This window comes from Choloepus didactylus, chromosome 6, assembly GCF_015220235.1.
Source record: "Choloepus didactylus isolate mChoDid1 chromosome 6, mChoDid1.pri, whole genome shotgun sequence".
In the NCBI taxonomy this organism is placed as follows: Eukaryota; Metazoa; Chordata; class Mammalia; order Pilosa; family Megalonychidae; genus Choloepus; species Choloepus didactylus.
This window is the reverse complement of record NC_051312.1, coordinates 148,982,346-148,999,055: the sequence shown is the minus strand read 5'-3', so window position 1 is coordinate 148,999,055 and position 16,710 is coordinate 148,982,346. Positions and strand designations below refer to the sequence as shown.

Below are 16,710 nucleotides of genomic sequence, written 5' to 3'. Positions count from 1 at the left end.
CTAAGGCTAGCTCTCAGTAAGAACAAAAGTGTTTATTGCAGTATGATATATAAGAGGAAAAAAAATTGAATACCAGTCTTTTAGGGGAATTGCCCTGAAAATTATAGAGCCGCAAAAAATTGTACATTTGAGTACAGTATAGAAACCTGTAATGTTATATGTAAACAGGAGATACAACTTTGTGAAATTATAGAAACTTAGGTGATATGTAACAAAAATAATTATGATGAAATAATAGATAATAGAGGATTATTTTGTGATTTTTTTTGCTTGTTTTACCCTTTTGATTAAAAAGAAAAAAAAAAAACAGTAGAAGATAATTAGAAATGGATTTAATAGTCCTGAAAGATAAATTTCTCTGCTGAAGGCTTGCCAAGAGAAGAAATTCTATACTCAAATGACTACAAAACATGTCCTTTCTGATTTTCTAAAATAACCACCAAAAAAAAAAAAAAAAAAAAAAAAATGTAACATTAGAGTGTAATTCTAATTTTGATAAACTTTAAGAGGCAAAACCTTAAAGGCTGAGGCCAGATATACTCTAATTGACATATTAAAATAATTTCCTGTTTTATCAGAGATGGTGAAAAATGAAGAATAAACATTCATTTGAAGTATATTCAAATATTCAAAAAAAGACTAACAAGAAAAGGAAAACCTTTGAAATTTATTAACTAAAATTTTAATTAGAAAAGAAAGCCATATATTATTTTTTAGTATTAAGGTTGTTTGTCTTTGATTTAATAAATGTGCAAGAAATGATAGTTTTTTAAGGTTTTGAGACTTCATATGTATTTTATGTTGTCTTTAACTATGGTTATACCATATGTATGTGTGTGGGTATATGCATACCTATATAGAGAGAATTTTAGAGTCTAAATTAAACAATTAGAATAATCATGAAAAAAATGGTATATATAATGTATTATATACATAATTGTGAGGAGAAATTATATATGTATATGAAATTTGTAATATGTATACTCATTCCTCTTTAGGATTTTTGTTTTGGTTTAGACTTAAAAATAGTATCCTTACCTTAAACAATATAGATTGCACCACATTTTTCTGAGAACATGATATTGTTTTGCTTAAATGACTCCTTCTCTGAATTGAGAGCCTAATGAATAATCAGCTTTATAGAGAACTTATCCTCTTATACTTTCTAAACTGTTGAACCACTCCCTTTTGCAGCAAGTTACAGTTTGACCTGTTTCTTCTGTACAAAGTGATGTAAAAAGTCCTATAGGAGCCTGACAGAGCATTGCTCTTTTTTTCTTTTATTTGTGGTCCGTGGAGCCGAGGTTCACTCTGGATGATCTACAGAGTTTCAGTTTTCCCAAACTAAATGTTTCCACTTGGGTTGATTAAAGAGTATTTCACTGTGATCTAGGGAACTGTTGGTTTTTGTTTTTTTTTTAATCTGCCCACATAGTACTTTTTGTAGCTAGAGCTGTCTAATTCATCATTTACATGGACATCCTTAATTATAGATTCAAAATATCTTTTATTTGTTTTTACCTTAGTTTCTCTTCTTTCTGTATCTGTCACCCTTGTTGAGCCTTCCTTAGGTGTCGTCATTAATATTCTTTTTTGCCTTTTACTTGAGAGCATTTTCCAATTTGTTCTGCTTCTTTATACTCTCCCATACCAATTAGCTTTCAAACATCAATAAGGCAAGTTTTAGTTCTACTTAAGTGTTCCAGGGGTGTTTCCATTCTTAAGTAAGTGTGGCAGAAGAGGACAATGCCAACACAAAATTTCTTCTGAAAAATAGCAGGTCTAACTACAGTATTCATGTATTACATATGATAAATTCTATGCTAGTGGAGCAGTCTTCAGGTGTCATTGATTTTTTTTCTTTTTAGAGAACTTGTATTTTCTGCACATATTTGAATCAAATTTCCTTAAAAGTTTGAACCGAGATGCGGTCGTAGTTGACTCGTCTGGGGGTGGGTGGCGGCCGGTTGCTAAATCCTAGGCTCTCGGGATTGCTCGGAGGGTACCGGCGGTGGGGGCTCTTTCCCAGAGGCGAGGGCGAGGCGGGGGACTGGGCCCGGTCCCCGGCGGTGGCGTGCAAGGTGTGGAGGGCGGCGAGAAGGAACAGGCGGGACACGTTTCTTTGAGGGTGAAGAAGCCAAGAGAGTTTATTAGGCGAGAGTACAAGCTTATATCGGGCGGTTTAGAGGGCGGGGTAGCTGTAGAGGTTAAAGGCTTGGATTGGTTCTGAGAGGGCGCGGATGTTGTTTGAAAAGGGGCGGGAGTTGCTCTAGTAACGAAGAGGGTGGAGGGTGCGGGTAAGGCACGGGGGGGGGGTTTTCTCCGGCAAGCCCTCCCCAACAGTTGTACTTTGGGGTGAGGAAATGGGGCCTGCATTCGGCTCCACTTTCTCAGGCCTGGGGGGCCGTGGAGGGCGCTACCACCCGTGCCCCACTACCTTTCCTAGGGGCTGATCAATTCCCCTGGCCCAGGCCTGCCAAGTTGGAACTCGATAACAGTGTCCCGCATTTCCCCCTTCTTTTCTAATTAGAGGAAGAAGCTTACCGGAGAGATCCGCCAAGGGATGAGGGAAAGGGGAGGTGGGGGAAGGGATAGGGGTAGATGGTAGTTAGAGAGGCTGGAGCTCGACGTTGGTGTGGCGCCCGGGCGTTCGAGAGGGGCCTCGCTGCTTGCGGGATGGACGAGGGTGGCGACGCTGCGGAGGGTCAGCTTTTTCAGTGGAGGCAAGTTGTTGATACTGGACTTGCACAAATGATGAAAAGACAGCATTGGCTTGGTTCTTAGCAAGCTGGACAATTCTGCGGATAATGCAGGGCCCTAGAGTGAGAGCTAGAATAATCATTAGTAGGGGGCCGATGAGAGGGAGGAGGTATGGGAGGAGGGGGGTAAAGATGTGGGACCAATAGTTGGTGGCTTCACGGTTTCTTTTGCGTTGTTCTAGTCCCTCTCGGACCTTCTTTAGGCTGTCTTCGGCGAGACCTGTGGAATTGGCATATACACAGCACTCTTCTCCTAGGGCGGCGCAAAGGCCTCCTTCTTTGAGGAGGAGAAGGTCGAGACCTCGGCGGTTTTGGAGCACGACTTCAGAGAGGGAATTGACAGAATTTTTAAGATGGGAAATAGCGTCTTGTAGGTGACGAATGTCCTCGTCAACAGCCGCCCGGAGGTGAGTTAGGGCGGAGCCTTGACTGGCTAATGCAGTGATTCCGGTGCCAGCGCCTGCAAGACCTAGGAGGGAGGCAATTGTGAGGGCGGTGATGGGTTCTCGCTTTTGCAGAGTGGCAGGAGCTGCAGTTCTTTCCAGGCGGAGGAAGAAGTCTTCCTCGCTGTGGTATAGGACCCTGGGGATAAGGACAATTAGGAGGCAAGTTTCATGAGTTGTATTGAGGGTCTGCACGTTAAGGCAGGGGGTAAGTCCTGTAGAGGAGCAGAGCCATTGGGAGGAGTTGTGAGGAATAAGAAACTTGGCAGAGCTGCTGGGAGATGAGTAGTTGGCACAAGCTGTGAGGTTGGGAGAGTTACTTGAGCGAGGGCGGATGCACTTTCCTGTAAAGGAGACTGAATGAAAGGTTAGGGGGACGGCAGAGGTATTCCAGTTGCATTCCGAGGGGCTATTCTCTGTACTTTCTGAAAAGGAAAGGTTGGAGGCGACGGGCTCATACAGTGAGGAAGAGGTGGAGAGGCAAAGCCAACAAGAGGAGGTAAGATTAGGGTTGGAGGAATTCACTGAGGTGAAGGCCGCTTGGATAAGGCCGAGGAGGGGAGAGGATAGCGAGAGGAGTAGCGAGAGGGGGATAGAGGAGGTCGGGGTGGTAAGGTTGGTGATGCGTTGTTTGCAGCTGAGGTGTGGCTGGTTGGAGCTGAGGTGCGGCTGGAGGGCTGTGGAAAAAGGGGGTTAATGACTTTATTAGGACCGATGGCAGAGGGGTTTTTTAGTACAGCCTCCTTTTTTATAAAAATAAGGGAACCTGGGTCGACTCCTTCCAAATAGATTCTGAAGCCCCAGGTTCGACCGAGTAGCCAAGAGGGATCAGTAGGGAGCTGTACGGTGAGATTTAGTTTTTGACAATTATATTTATCGTAATAAGGATTGATGGAATGGTCACGGGGCTTGCAACCAAAAGGGGCCCAATTTAAAGTTAGGTAAAGATCAGGGGCGTAAGGCTTCCAAGTAGTGGCTAATGTTTCACACCCCCAGTATGCACAGTAGTATTGGTTGGGAGCATTGCAGTACTGTTTCCCGGGGTTTGAGGATGGGCACATGTAATATTGGGCTTGGTTAAGGCAAGGTGTGCCCTCCGGGAACAGGATTAGGTCGCAGGGGTAAATGACGAAGGAAGGGCGTCCTGCGGTAACGTGGGTTTGCACAATCTTGGAATCTTCCCATTGTGCCAAGGTCCATTTCCAAGGCTGGTGGGGGTTGGCCTGAGTAGAAGAGGCGAGGGTTAACATGGCTATTAGAAGAGAAGCTATGCTTGGGTGAGGGTTGTGAAGGTGTAGGGGGCTGGCTTTTGCCTGTCTGTATAGGCGCATGATTTGGACGATTTCTTGTCTTTCTTCTTGCGAGTTTTCAGGCCTCTCCGGGGGTGCTCTCGGACGGCCTTCCTGGTCCAGTTGCAAGGTTGTCATCTGGTATGTTAGGCTGCGGAGACGGCGGCGTTCTCGTCTTGTCAGCCGTTTGGCTGCTGGTGGCGGGTCGGATTGCTTTTCCCGGGATCCAGATTGGTTGTGATGCATCATCTGGGAAAATACAAGCAAACCCGCGCCCCTGGGCGAGGAGTGGGGAGGGACCCTTCCAGGCATTATTTTCTGGGTCCTTCCAGTAGACCATCGGGGCCTGGGTGGGCCTATACGAGGGCCCCCAATGTTTATGTAGGGGCGAAAGTCCTTCTTTATTGAATGTGAGTAGATTAAGGTGAATAAGGGCTGCTATGATAAGGTCCCCTGGAGTTGCCTGGGGGAGCATTGCCCTTTCTTTTTCAATTTGTGTTTTTAAGCGGCGATGGACTGCTTCCACAATGGCTTGTCCCTGTGGATTATAAGGGATGCCGAAATGATGGGTGATGTTATATAACTGAAGAAAGGCCGCAAAGGAGGCACTGCGATAGGCAGGCCCATTGTCCGTTTTTATGTCCCAGGGGACTCCCATGAAGAGAATTCCCTGTCTTAGGGCCTTGATACAGTGTTTGGCCGTTTCCCCGGCGAGGGGGACTGCATAACACATGGCTGAGAAGGTGTCAATCATTACATGTACATACTTGAGGCGCCCAAAGGACGGAACATGAGTTACATCCATTTGCCATCTAGAATTGGGTTTTAGGCCTCGTGGGTTGACTCCCTGAGGTTGCAGGGGGCCAAGCGGCGCAAAGGGCGCACAAGTTGCACAATTGCGGACAAGATGTTTACAGGTATCTAGGGGGAGGCCACATAAATGATGCAACGACGTAGCCGAAAAGTGAAATCTAGAATGCAATAACTTAGCCTGGTTAACAGCATCCCCCGGAGGGGCTGCCGTGTGAGTTAGCATAGCTTGGGTAGTCTGAGCTGAGACCGCTTGGTCTACTATACTATTGCCATTAGCCAAGGGCCCCGGAAGGCCTGAGTGACTACGAATATGGCTAATGAACCAAGGATCCTGTCGATGCTCCAGGATGCTCCTGAGGTTAGAAAGTGCTTTATCAATGGCCGAGTCCCCGGGGAAAAAGGTGGAAAATGCGAGGACTCGGCAGACCTGATAAGTGTAGAGGCTGTCAGTGAAAATGTTTACTGGGTGGTTACAGTGGGCGTTTAGCGCATATGACACCGCCAGAATTTCCCCCACTTGGACTGAATGAAGGTTGACATAACTGAATAGGCGGGGTTCCGGGTGGTCCTGTGAATAAGAGAGGAAGGCGAAACGGGTTTTGGAGGCGTCAGTAAAGACGGTGGTGGCACCCGGGATGGGTGCAGAGGAGGGGAAAGGATGGAAGGGGCTGCGGAAGGGAAGCTTGGCGAGCCCCTGTAACAGTCGATGGCTAGGATAGTGGCAGCTGAATTCTCCCTGAAATCCTTCTAAGAGGATTTGCATGTCCGGGTTATCACGTATAAGCAGGCGGGTTTGGCCTGCGTCTAGGGGCCAAACAATTTTTTCTGGCGGCTCTCCAAATACATGAACAGCCAGGGTGACTAGATCTGAAGCTAGGCTGATCCAGAGCCGCACTGCGGGGCAAATTTTTCTAAGCCGGCTTTTAGCAGGGTGCACCCAAAGTAGAGGGCCTTCCTGCCACAGGCAGCCCATGGGTGTGCCGGGCGTAGGAAGGATGAGTGCTATAAGATTGCCCTCTTTAGTGCTGAACCTGTTGAGACAGCAGGCGGCGAGTGCCTTGTTAATTGCGGCAATGGCTTCCTTTGCCTCCTGGGTGAGCTTAATGCGCCGGGAGATTGCTAGCGGCGGGGCTTCAGGGACACTCAGCAGCATAAAGAGTGGTTGGAGCTGCGCGGTGGTGATTGGCAACGCAGAGCGGAGCCAATTGATCTGACCGCAGAGCTGTTGAAGCTCAGTGATAGTGACCCGATCCGGTATGTCCAGCTGGGGAGCGGACGGGGCAATGGTTTTATCAATACTAAACCCTAAGAAGGCTAATGGTGGCACAATCTGAACTTTATCGGGCTGAACCGTAAGGCCGAGGTCAGCTAAATTAGTGGTGAGGTCTTTAAGGATTAGAGGAAGCGCTTCGGCGTCCTCAGAGGCCACCAAGATGTCATCCATGTAATGGATGAGCATGGCCCGCTTTCGCAGGGGGGCCACTGCGTGATTAACATACATTTGGCAGATGGCCGGACTGTTACACATCCCTTTAGGGGGGACTTTCCATTGGTACCTGCTAGCCGCGCCCGCGTGATTGGGGACGAGGACTGTAAAGGCAAAGCGCGGGCGGTCTCGCTTATGTAGTGGGATGGAAAAGAAAGTCTTTGATGTCAATGGTGGCTACATGATAGTGGGCCGGGATTGCTACCGGATGGGGGAGGCCAGGCTGCGGGGAACCCATGGGAAGAATATGCTTATTGATCTCCCGCAGATCATTGAGGAGCCTAAATTTCCCTGTGGCTTTTTTATGAATAACAAACACTGGCGAATTATAGGGACTAGTAGAAGGTTCTATGTGGTTAGCGTCTAATTGTTCTTGGACAAGGGCTTGAAGTGCCACTAATTTATGCGTGGGAAGGGGCCACTGCTCCACCCATATAGGTTCCTCAGTATCCCACTGCAGAGGAACGGGCGCTGGAGGTGTTAAACGAGCAGTGGCGCACATTATTGGGGGGGCTGTGTGGTAAGCACTGCCCCGGAGGCGGCGAGGATGTCACGGCCCCATAAAATTTGGTCTATGGTGTGTAGAAATAACGGGCGGAAGGTGCCTGAGTGGCCCTCTTCATCCTCCCACTTAATGGGCCCTATGGCCTGGAGAGAGGTGGAGGTACCAGTGGCTCCCACTACTGAGGGACCATCGAGAACCATGCACATGGTGGCATACTGAGCGGGCATGCAAGAGACTTCTGCCCCTGAATCGAGCGTGCCCGTGTACCATTGCCCCTCTATTCTTAACTTACGAGTAGGCTTTTCTGGAGTGATAGGCACTGTCCAGAGAAGCGTTTTATTGCCGGTGAGGTGATTAGTTCTATTAGAACCGGCCGGCACGCTGCCTCTTAGGGGCGGGGCTGAGGCTTGCCCTGCTTGGAGTTTAAAGCTCGCTCAGCGTTTTGGCGCTGATTGACACCAGGGCAGCGGCAGAGGTTTTTGGGGTTATTTTTACAATCGCGCGCCCAGTGATAGCCACGCTGGCAGCGTGGGCAAGGAGTGGGAGGGGGGCGCCCATTGCGCTGCATGAAAGGCAGGCGGTTGACTTCTGCATTGGGGCACTCCCGGGCAAAATGACCGCTCTGCCCGCACTTAAAGCAACCGGTGGTGGCGGCTAAGGCGGCAGTGACAGCGCCAGAGACAGCCTGGGCTAGGGACGCGGCAGCTGGGTCAAAGGCGCTTCAGGCGAGTACCCAATCGTATAGGCTTTTCTCCCGCAAGGGAAGAATAGCCTGCTTGCAAGGGGGATTGGCTCCCTCGAGAATGAGTTCTCGAGCGAGAGCCAGTTGGGCCTGGGGATCATTAACCTTTCGAGCGCAGGTTTCTTCAACCCTAGAGACAAAGGTGGCAAAAGGCTCATTTGGCTCCTGGAGGAGCTTGGTGAATTTAGTAGGCCGACAGGCGGAACAGTTGGCAAAAGCTCGCAAGGCGATTCCCCGAAGGATAGGCCAAAAGGTGGCAGGCGCATTAATATAGGCGGATGCATTTATAAACGCTCCCGTGCCCAAGTAGGCTTCGGGGTGATGATAGACTCCAGTGGCTGCGTCTTGCTCGCTTTGCTTAGCTGCTTCCGCCTGGAAGTGAGCACGCCAATCAACAAACTGGCCGGGGTTAAGAATGGTACGGGCAAGCGAGGCCCAGTCTTGGGGGAGGCAAAAGTCCATGGCGATATCCTGTAGTAATTGGGAAGCGTATGGGCTACCTAACCCGTCTTCCTTGACGGCCCTGCGAAGCTGCTTGATAGTATCGGAGTCAATGGGATACCAGTCGTACGGTTTCTGCGGTGTGGGGGTAAGGTTAAGAGGAAAGCAGCGAAAAGCACGAGAGAAAGGAGGACGCGCTTGCAGAGGGCCTGGCACGGGAGTGGGGGTAGGGGGAGCGTTGCCCCAAGGGTTCCCTTGAGGTGTAGAAGGCAGCCAGGGGTTGTTAGTCGGCAGGGTGGGAGGAGCAGCGGCAGTTGCCGGTAGTGGCTCCGAGGGGGAGCTCGCCGAAGGGGGAGGCGGAAGTGGGAGGCCCCAAGCGTCGCAAGATGGCGGCGCGGTGGGAGTGGCTAAGGCATAAGATGGCGGACCAGCCCCGCCCTGTGAAAGGGCGGGGTAAAGCACATGCGGTTTCCGGCCCGGCTTAGGGCCGATGTCATCACTAGAGCACTTCCTCCCCTCAGTGGAAGAAGAAGGAGGAAGTTCGCCATTTTGGAGAGGCTTAGTATTGCTTTGTTTTTGGGGGGCGACTTCGAGCGCGCTGTTAATTTGCTCGACTAAGGATTCTGTGTCCGAATCGTGGTCCACATTAGTATCGCTGTCTGAATCTGTTGACTGGGTTGATAGGGCCTCCTTGGATTTAATGGGGCCTCGATCAGGGGGGAGGGAGCCTTGAAGGCAGGAGCGGACGGTTATTAAGGTGGGGAGCAAGCCGGGAGGGAAGCGCTTGCTCTCATGTTCCATGGCGTTGGTGACCCGATCAATAAGGCGATTATAAGTAACAGGGTCCCAAAGATGGCAAGTGGTGAGCCATGGGTTAAAGGGCAGCAGGAGGTCCCAGTATACTTGCAGCTGCCGGACAGACACCTTACAGCGATGTGTGTCTAGGAGACCCGCTAGAGCGCGAACTTGAGGTGCTTGGCGTGCAGATAGACGATTACCCATAGCGGAGGGAGAAAAAAAAAAGGGGGGGGTTGATTATTGAGTTAAGAAAATGAGGTAAACCGTGGCCGCGATGCCGAAGGAGACGGCGAGAATAGAAAGCAGGACCCTCTGGTAGCGAGAGCAGTTTGGAGGGGGGCGGTTGCAAAGAGGCACACGGCGCCAAACAAAGAAACAAAGACACAAAGGACCACAGCAAAGTAATGGAGGGGAAGAGGGAAAGCTACTGGAGGAAGAGTGTTAGGAGGAATGGGGGGACATAGGAAGAGAAGACAAAAGGTAGTCGGGGGCAAAAGCCAGGTTAATGCGGGAAAGGAAGAGCGGCCCGGGCGCGGAGCGGTGTGGGAGAGGCGGCTCCGGACGTGGAGCGGCGAGGGAGAGGCGGCCCTTACCTTGCAGGCGAGGAGAAGGGGAGTTGGAGAGGCGTCCGGGTGAGCGGGTGGTTTCACTGGACCGCTGCGTGGAGAGGACCTGCCCCACGTTGGGCGCCAGTTGCGGTCGTAGTTGACTCGTCTGGGGGGGGGGGTGGCGGCCGGTTGCTAAATCCTAGGCTCTCGGGATTGCTCGGAGGGTACCGGCGGCGGGGGCTCTTTCCCGGAGGCGAGGGCGGGGCGGGGGACTGGGCCCGGTCCCCGGCGGTGGCGTGCAAGGTGTGGAGGGCGGCGAGAAGGAACAGGCGGGACACGTTTCTTTGAGGGTGAAGAAGCCAAGAGAGTTTATTAGGGGAGAGTACAAGCTTATATCGGGCGGTTTAGAGGGCGGGGTAGCTGTAGAGGTTAAAGGCTTGGATTGGTTCTGAGAGGGCGCGGAGGTTGTTTGAAAAGGGGCGGGAGTTGCTCTAGTAACGAAGAGGGTGGAGGGTGCGGGTAAGGCACAGGGGGGGGGTTTTCTCCGGCAAGCCCTCCCCAATGGTTGTACTTTGGGGTGAGGAAATGGGGCCTGCATTCGGCTCCACTTTCTCAGGCCCGGGGGGCTGTGGAGGGCGCTACCACCCGTGCCCCACTACCTTTCCTAGGGGCTGATCAGTTCCCCTGGCCCAGGCCCGCCAAGTCGGAACTCGATAACAGTGTCCCGCACCGAGATTGCTAAAAAAAAAGTTGAGAACTTTGTAGAAAAGTAGGTGAAATTGTGTTTGGTACAAAGTGTAAAAATTACTTTTTAATCAAAGAAGGGAGGCTTTGTTGCCTGAACACATTTTCATGTTTGAGGTTATTTGTCTCTTTCAGCAGGAAGCTTTTGTTTTTCTGAAACTGTTTTAGAGATACAGGGATTTTATAATCTGAGTCCAGTAGACAGAAATAAAGCCAAAATGACCCCTGAAAGTAATCCTTTAGGTAATCATAATTTCCTAACCAAAATTCATGACACATTCTAATATATAACACTGTACTCATGTACTCCTAATCTGGAGGCCATGTGCCTGATAATGAAACTTGGCTTTTTCATTGGTATTTGTAATGCTTGAGTGATGCCGGGCATATAGAAGGATCTTAATAAATAAACGTTTGATGAATGAATGAATGATGTGAACAATATAAAAGAAATCAAACCAAAACCGTCAAGGACCAATTCTTGTCATTTTTTACTTATGTTATAGACCATAGATCCCAGAGTAGCTGTTCAATTATGTCAGATATACACTGAGGTAATTGGAGAGAGTACCCTTCTTTTCTTTCTACCTATTCTCAGAGTGCCCTCTTTGAAGAGCTGATAAAATGAAGCAAAGCAGAAATGAATTTAATGTAAAGATGGGCAGGAAATTAAAAGATTCTATTTGAAATTGCTTTGACTTTTGTATTATGTTGGTGTTTTGTTCATTGAATAAAGTTTGAATTTGATTTAGCTATGAAAGAATAAAAGAAACTTTATTAGAAGTGAAAAATTGCAGCACTTAACAATTATGGTATTTGGGGTAAGCATTTAACTTTATATATCCATCTGCTATGTATGGAATTCAGCTGGACAGCTATATATTTTTTAAAAATCTCTCATGGTGTTAACCCTAAACAGTTCACCTTACTGTGGTAACTTGATCTAAATGAGTGTACTGCAGAAGACTTAAAAGAACTGTCCTAATAACGTGTTGACTCTTTCACTTAACCTGAATGTCATATATAGAGCAAGTATTGATTATTCAGGAACTAGTTATCTAGCAGCTGTGAAATTTAATAAATATGTCCTCATTGTTTTATGTAGTAGATTACCTCCTGCCCTCTTTTAACTTTGAAAAATTTTATTTCACTTATGAAAACCAAGAAGTTTTCTTTTTTTTTTTTCTTTTGGTTACTTTGGTTCCACTGACTACTACCAGTATATTTATGCCTTTAAAAATTCTCGTTAGTGCCCCAGGTTCTTCAGAGCTGCACCGCGTTCATTGAGAGGTATGGCATTGTGGATGGAATATATCGTCTCTCCGGCGTTGCCTCCAACATCCAGAGACTACGGTAAAACCTTATTTGGCTTTATTCTTTTTCATTCCTAAGGTACCTCATTAAAATTCAGTCCCTTACTTCAGCAACCACAATTTCCAGTAAGGTGGTTGAGATAAGATAGTAAATAATGTCCATATTGTGCTCTGTGTGTATTTTCCTTAATGGCATGTTTCCATCTGTGGTATCAGAAAGATACTCCTCAACTTTTTTGATACTTATGTTTTGTCTCTTTGCCCTCTTTGAAGGTTTTAGGAAATTGAGACACTTCTGAATACATGAGAGATACAGTTTACGTTATGATAGAATTATTCTTTAGCTCTTAATTAGAATTGATAGGAGTGACACATTTTCTAATCTGCTCTGTATTATGTCCTCTCCTCAAGTATACATACTCCATATTCCACATCCTCCCCTAATACCTTCTCAGAGACTGAAGTAGTGATTTTTTGTATACCAGTAATAGAAATTTTATGTTTGCTTTTCTCTTGGATTCTAGTCTCTTCTTTATATGCCATTATCCTTTCTTTTTTACTGTGGGGCACAGAAATGCCATTTTCCTATAGGGACTTTAATTGACCACAGACTACAGATTATGAACTTTAGAGCTCAACTCTGAAGACTTCCTGTTTTCAGGAATACATGTTTGGAACTACTTAATTTGCTTGTTGCACTAAAGAAGTTTTAGTTTTCATGTTCAGATACAGTAAATCTCATATTTAGATTGTCCTCTCGGTGGAGTAATGTTAATAAAACTCTAAAAGAGAGTGTGCTTAATCTGCTATAGTATTCTAAGCACAACTTTTATTTCATTAACTTCAGTGCTACAGCTTTTACTGTCTGTTAAAACAGGGTCTTCACTAGGAATTGTTTCATATGGTTTCTGGCTTCCTTTCCTCTCTTCAGTAAAGGGTTCCTGAGCTGTCAAATTGAATGTGAGGAATTTCTGTGCATAGTTGTTCATGGGTCACCTGCCACTCAAATGTAGTTTCCAGAATTGCCGAAATATTGGATATTCAGAAATCAGAAATTAGGAGTCTACTTTCAGATTGAGTGCAAAGAAGCTATTCATTTGTTAAGCATTTGAGCTTCAGAGACTGTTGTCTATTTTAATATTAAAGCTATAACCTTAATTTCCTCATAGAAGGATACCTGTCTTAGGACAGACATCTAATTAACTGCTGAAGTCCAAATATAACTTATAAAGAAATATTCTCATTTGAAGAAAAGATTAACTCACTGAATTAGAGGTTAACGCTTTTCTTTCTAAGTCATATATTTGCTTTCCTTCAATAAAATAATTTTTTTTTCTTACTACTGTTTTTCTTAGCCATGAATTTGACTCTGAACATGTTCCCGACCTGACAAAAGAGCCTTATGTTCAAGACATCCATTCTGTAGGCTCTCTTTGTAAGCTGTATTTCCGAGAGCTTCCAAATCCTTTGCTTACTTACCAACTATATGAGAAATTTTCTGTAAGTAAAACTCAGTTTTGAATCATGTTCTTTTTGGAGCTTTGTTGTGGTTTATTTATATTTAAAAACTTTTTTTAGTAAAAAGTAATAACATGCATTTGGAAAAGTGCGCAAATACTTATTTTTATTTTTTTTTTATTGTGGTAACATATACGTAGCAAAAAGTTTCCCATTTTTATTATTTTCAAATGTACCCTTCAGTGATAGTAATTACATTCACAATGTTGTGTTACCATCATAACCCTCCATTACCAAGGATATGTTATGGCCTGAAACAGCAACTCTGTACCTACTAAACAATAACTCCCCGTTTTATTGTAATTTTATTTTTTGTTCAGAACATGTGAAGATTGTTTTGGTCACATGTAAGAAATAACTTGGTAGCTAAAATGGCTTCTTTTTTTAAACAGTCATTGCTAGATAGTTCATGGTCTATGCTGTTTTCATATTGTAATTCTTTTAGTTTCTGACTTTGAGCCACTAATGTTATCTATCTTAATATTGGTTATCATCAAGCTTTTAAAAAAATATTTTTATGGATTTCTCTGTCTACATAAGTTTAAGTTCCTTGATATACTATGTTGTGTTTCCTAGTTTAGCGTCAAAGAATAGAGTGAATTAATCACAGAATGAAAACTGAATTGTAGGTAAAGAACTTTCAATTTAGTCTACTGGTTTGTTTCACATTATGACTGTTACAGGATGCCGTTTCAGCAGCAACAGATGAAGAAAGACTGATAAAGATTCATGATGTCATCCAGCAACTCCCCCCTCCACACTATAGGTATACCACATGATGTAAACTTCCTTGGAGTTCTTTTTTTTTCTTTTTTTTTTTAGGATAACTTTTATCATTGTATACATTTACATCTATTTATATGTTTTTGTATCTCTGTGGCCTGGCATAGTGCTTGACATCTAATAGATAATTAATGAATGTTGAATGAACAAATGAATGGCTAAGCTTGTTTGTGTTTGAAGTTGTTGCTTTTGTTTATTGGTTTTTTTATTGTTGTTACTTCTTAAAAGTAATTTAACTTGCATGTCAGTTTGGACTCTCAAATATTTTTGCTTGTGTCTCAGAAGATCAGAATAAAATTGAAAATGATCTTACCATTTAATGAGAGAGTGAAAACAGCATGAACTGTGGATAATTATATGCAAAAGATAAATGTTTAAAATTCAATTACTGACAAGAAATTAAATTCAGTAGATGTTCTAGCAATTCACAAATTAAGCAGGTTAGTGCTGAATTTTAAAATATGGCATTCCTCATATATATTTTAAAAATCACTAAATTCAGCACTAAAAGTTATAATCAACACTAAAAGTCAGCACATACTTTTAAAAATCAGTGCTATACAAAATAATTTGGGCAGAGAATAGGAATATATGTGCAGGGCCCTCCTGGAGAGCTGGGGGAAGGTGAGGAGGCATTGGAATTCCTCACCTGGATTGTTGCTGATGTTCTCACAAACATTGAGGAATGATGGTTTGGTATGCTGAGCCCTCTATCTTGGAGCTTGCCCTTATGAAGCTCGTTGCTGCAAAGGTGAGGCTAAACCTACATATAGTTTTGCCTAAGAGTCTCTCCCTGAGTGCCTCTTTGTTGTTCAGATGTGGCCCTCTCTCTGTCTAGCTAAGCCACCTCGTCATGAACTCACTGCCCTCCCCGCTACATGGGACCCAACTCCCAGTGGTGTAAATCTCCCTGGCAACACAGGACATGACTCCCTGGGATGAATCTGGACCTGGCATCATGGGATTGAGAATATCGTCTTGACCAAAAGGGGGATGTAAAATGAAATGAAATAAAGTTTCACTGGCTGATTTCAAATGGAGTCGAGAGGTCACTCTGGTGGACATTCTTACACACCATATAGATAACCCTTTTTAGGTTTTAATGTATTGGAATAGCTAGAAGTAAATACCTGAAACTGTCAAACTCCAACCCAGCTTTGACTCTTGAAGATGATTGTGTAACAGTGTAGCTTACAAGGGATGACAGTGTGATTGTGAAAACCCTGTGGATTGGACTCCCTTTATCCAGTGTATGGATGGATGAGTAGAAAAATGGGGACAAAAACTGAATGAAAGATAGAGTGGGATGGGGGGATGGTTTGGGTGTTCTTTTTTACTTTTATTTTCTGTTCTTATTTTCACTTTTTCTGGTATAAGGAAAATGTTCAAAAATAGATGGGGGGTGATGAATGCACAACTCCTATTATGGTACTATGAACGGTTGATTGTACACCATGAATGATTGTATGGTGTGTGAATATATCTCAGTAAAACTGAATTTAATTAAAAAAAAGAAAAAAAAGCTAAACTCAGAGGGGAGGCCAAGAGGATGACAGTTGGAGCTTCAGATGTGCCTCCTACAGTATGTCAGGCCTGCTAAGCTATAAAGATGAATAAATCATGTTCTCTTCAAAAAAAAAAACAAAAAAACACAAACACTATTATAGTATGACTTACCTTGTTAAAATAAAGTATGAATACATAAACAGAAAAAAATCAGTGCTGTAAATATAAATATATAGAGATATAAATATAAATATAAGGAACATAACTTACCATTGACTTGTCTTATTAATAGTGCTTGTTTTAAGAAGACTGTAAAGTCTACGGGTCTGTTGGGAAAAAAAGGAAGCACTTTTCTGAGGCAAGCTCGAAGAAATTGAGGTATTTAGCTCTGAAAAGGAAGGCTGAACAGAAAAAAAATCATCAACACACAGTTATTTGAAGACTATTTTTAAGGGGATGATGACTTTTCTTTAACTCTGCAGATAAAGAAACCTCATGTGATATCAAGAATATTGGCTTTTTGAGTCAGATAGACCTGAGTTTGAATTCCCACCTCCTTGACTTATTAGCTGTGTGATCTTCTCTCTGAGCATGTTTCTCTATCTTTGAAATGAATACTTATAATATTTTCTTAAGAGGGTTTTGTTTTAATGATAAAATGAGATAAAATGTGTGAATAAGCCTGCCCTTAGTATTTTTTTTGTTTTTTTAAGATAAAGCATACCAAGGCAGTTGATAAGTTTAGGCCAAGGCTTCTTGATTTAGTGATTTACTTGAGGTACCATGTAAAGATACCTATTTTCTTTAAATTAAAAAAAATCAGTTTATTATGTACATAGTTTAAAAAAGTCAAATGACATGCAAAGCTGATAGTTCAAAATAGCACGTGCCCGCTTTACACCTCCCCATTTCTAATTTCTCTTTCATAGAAATTACTTCTGGAATTTACTCTATTTCTAAATAGCATGTCTTATATTACTGTTTCTTGATTTTTTCTTTTTAGATAATATTTGTTGCCTCCC

The 16,710-nt window shown here is 44.5% G+C and overlaps 1 protein-coding gene across 5 annotated transcripts in view; it reads left to right on the top strand.

Annotated features, from left to right (window-relative positions):
• The window catches only part of ARHGAP32 (Rho GTPase activating protein 32), a 403,775-nt gene that overhangs the window by 367,229 nt on the left and 19,836 nt on the right, over window positions 1-16,710 (top strand). For all 5 annotated transcript variants that reach the window (XM_037841944.1, XM_037841949.1, XM_037841946.1 and 2 more), the window contains 3 exons: window positions 11,819-11,921; window positions 13,237-13,381; window positions 14,083-14,165. In XM_037841944.1, coding sequence (XP_037697872.1) covers window positions 11,819-11,921; window positions 13,237-13,381; window positions 14,083-14,165 — 331 coding nt within the window. The remainder of the gene's footprint in view (window positions 1-11,818; window positions 11,922-13,236; window positions 13,382-14,082; window positions 14,166-16,710) is intronic.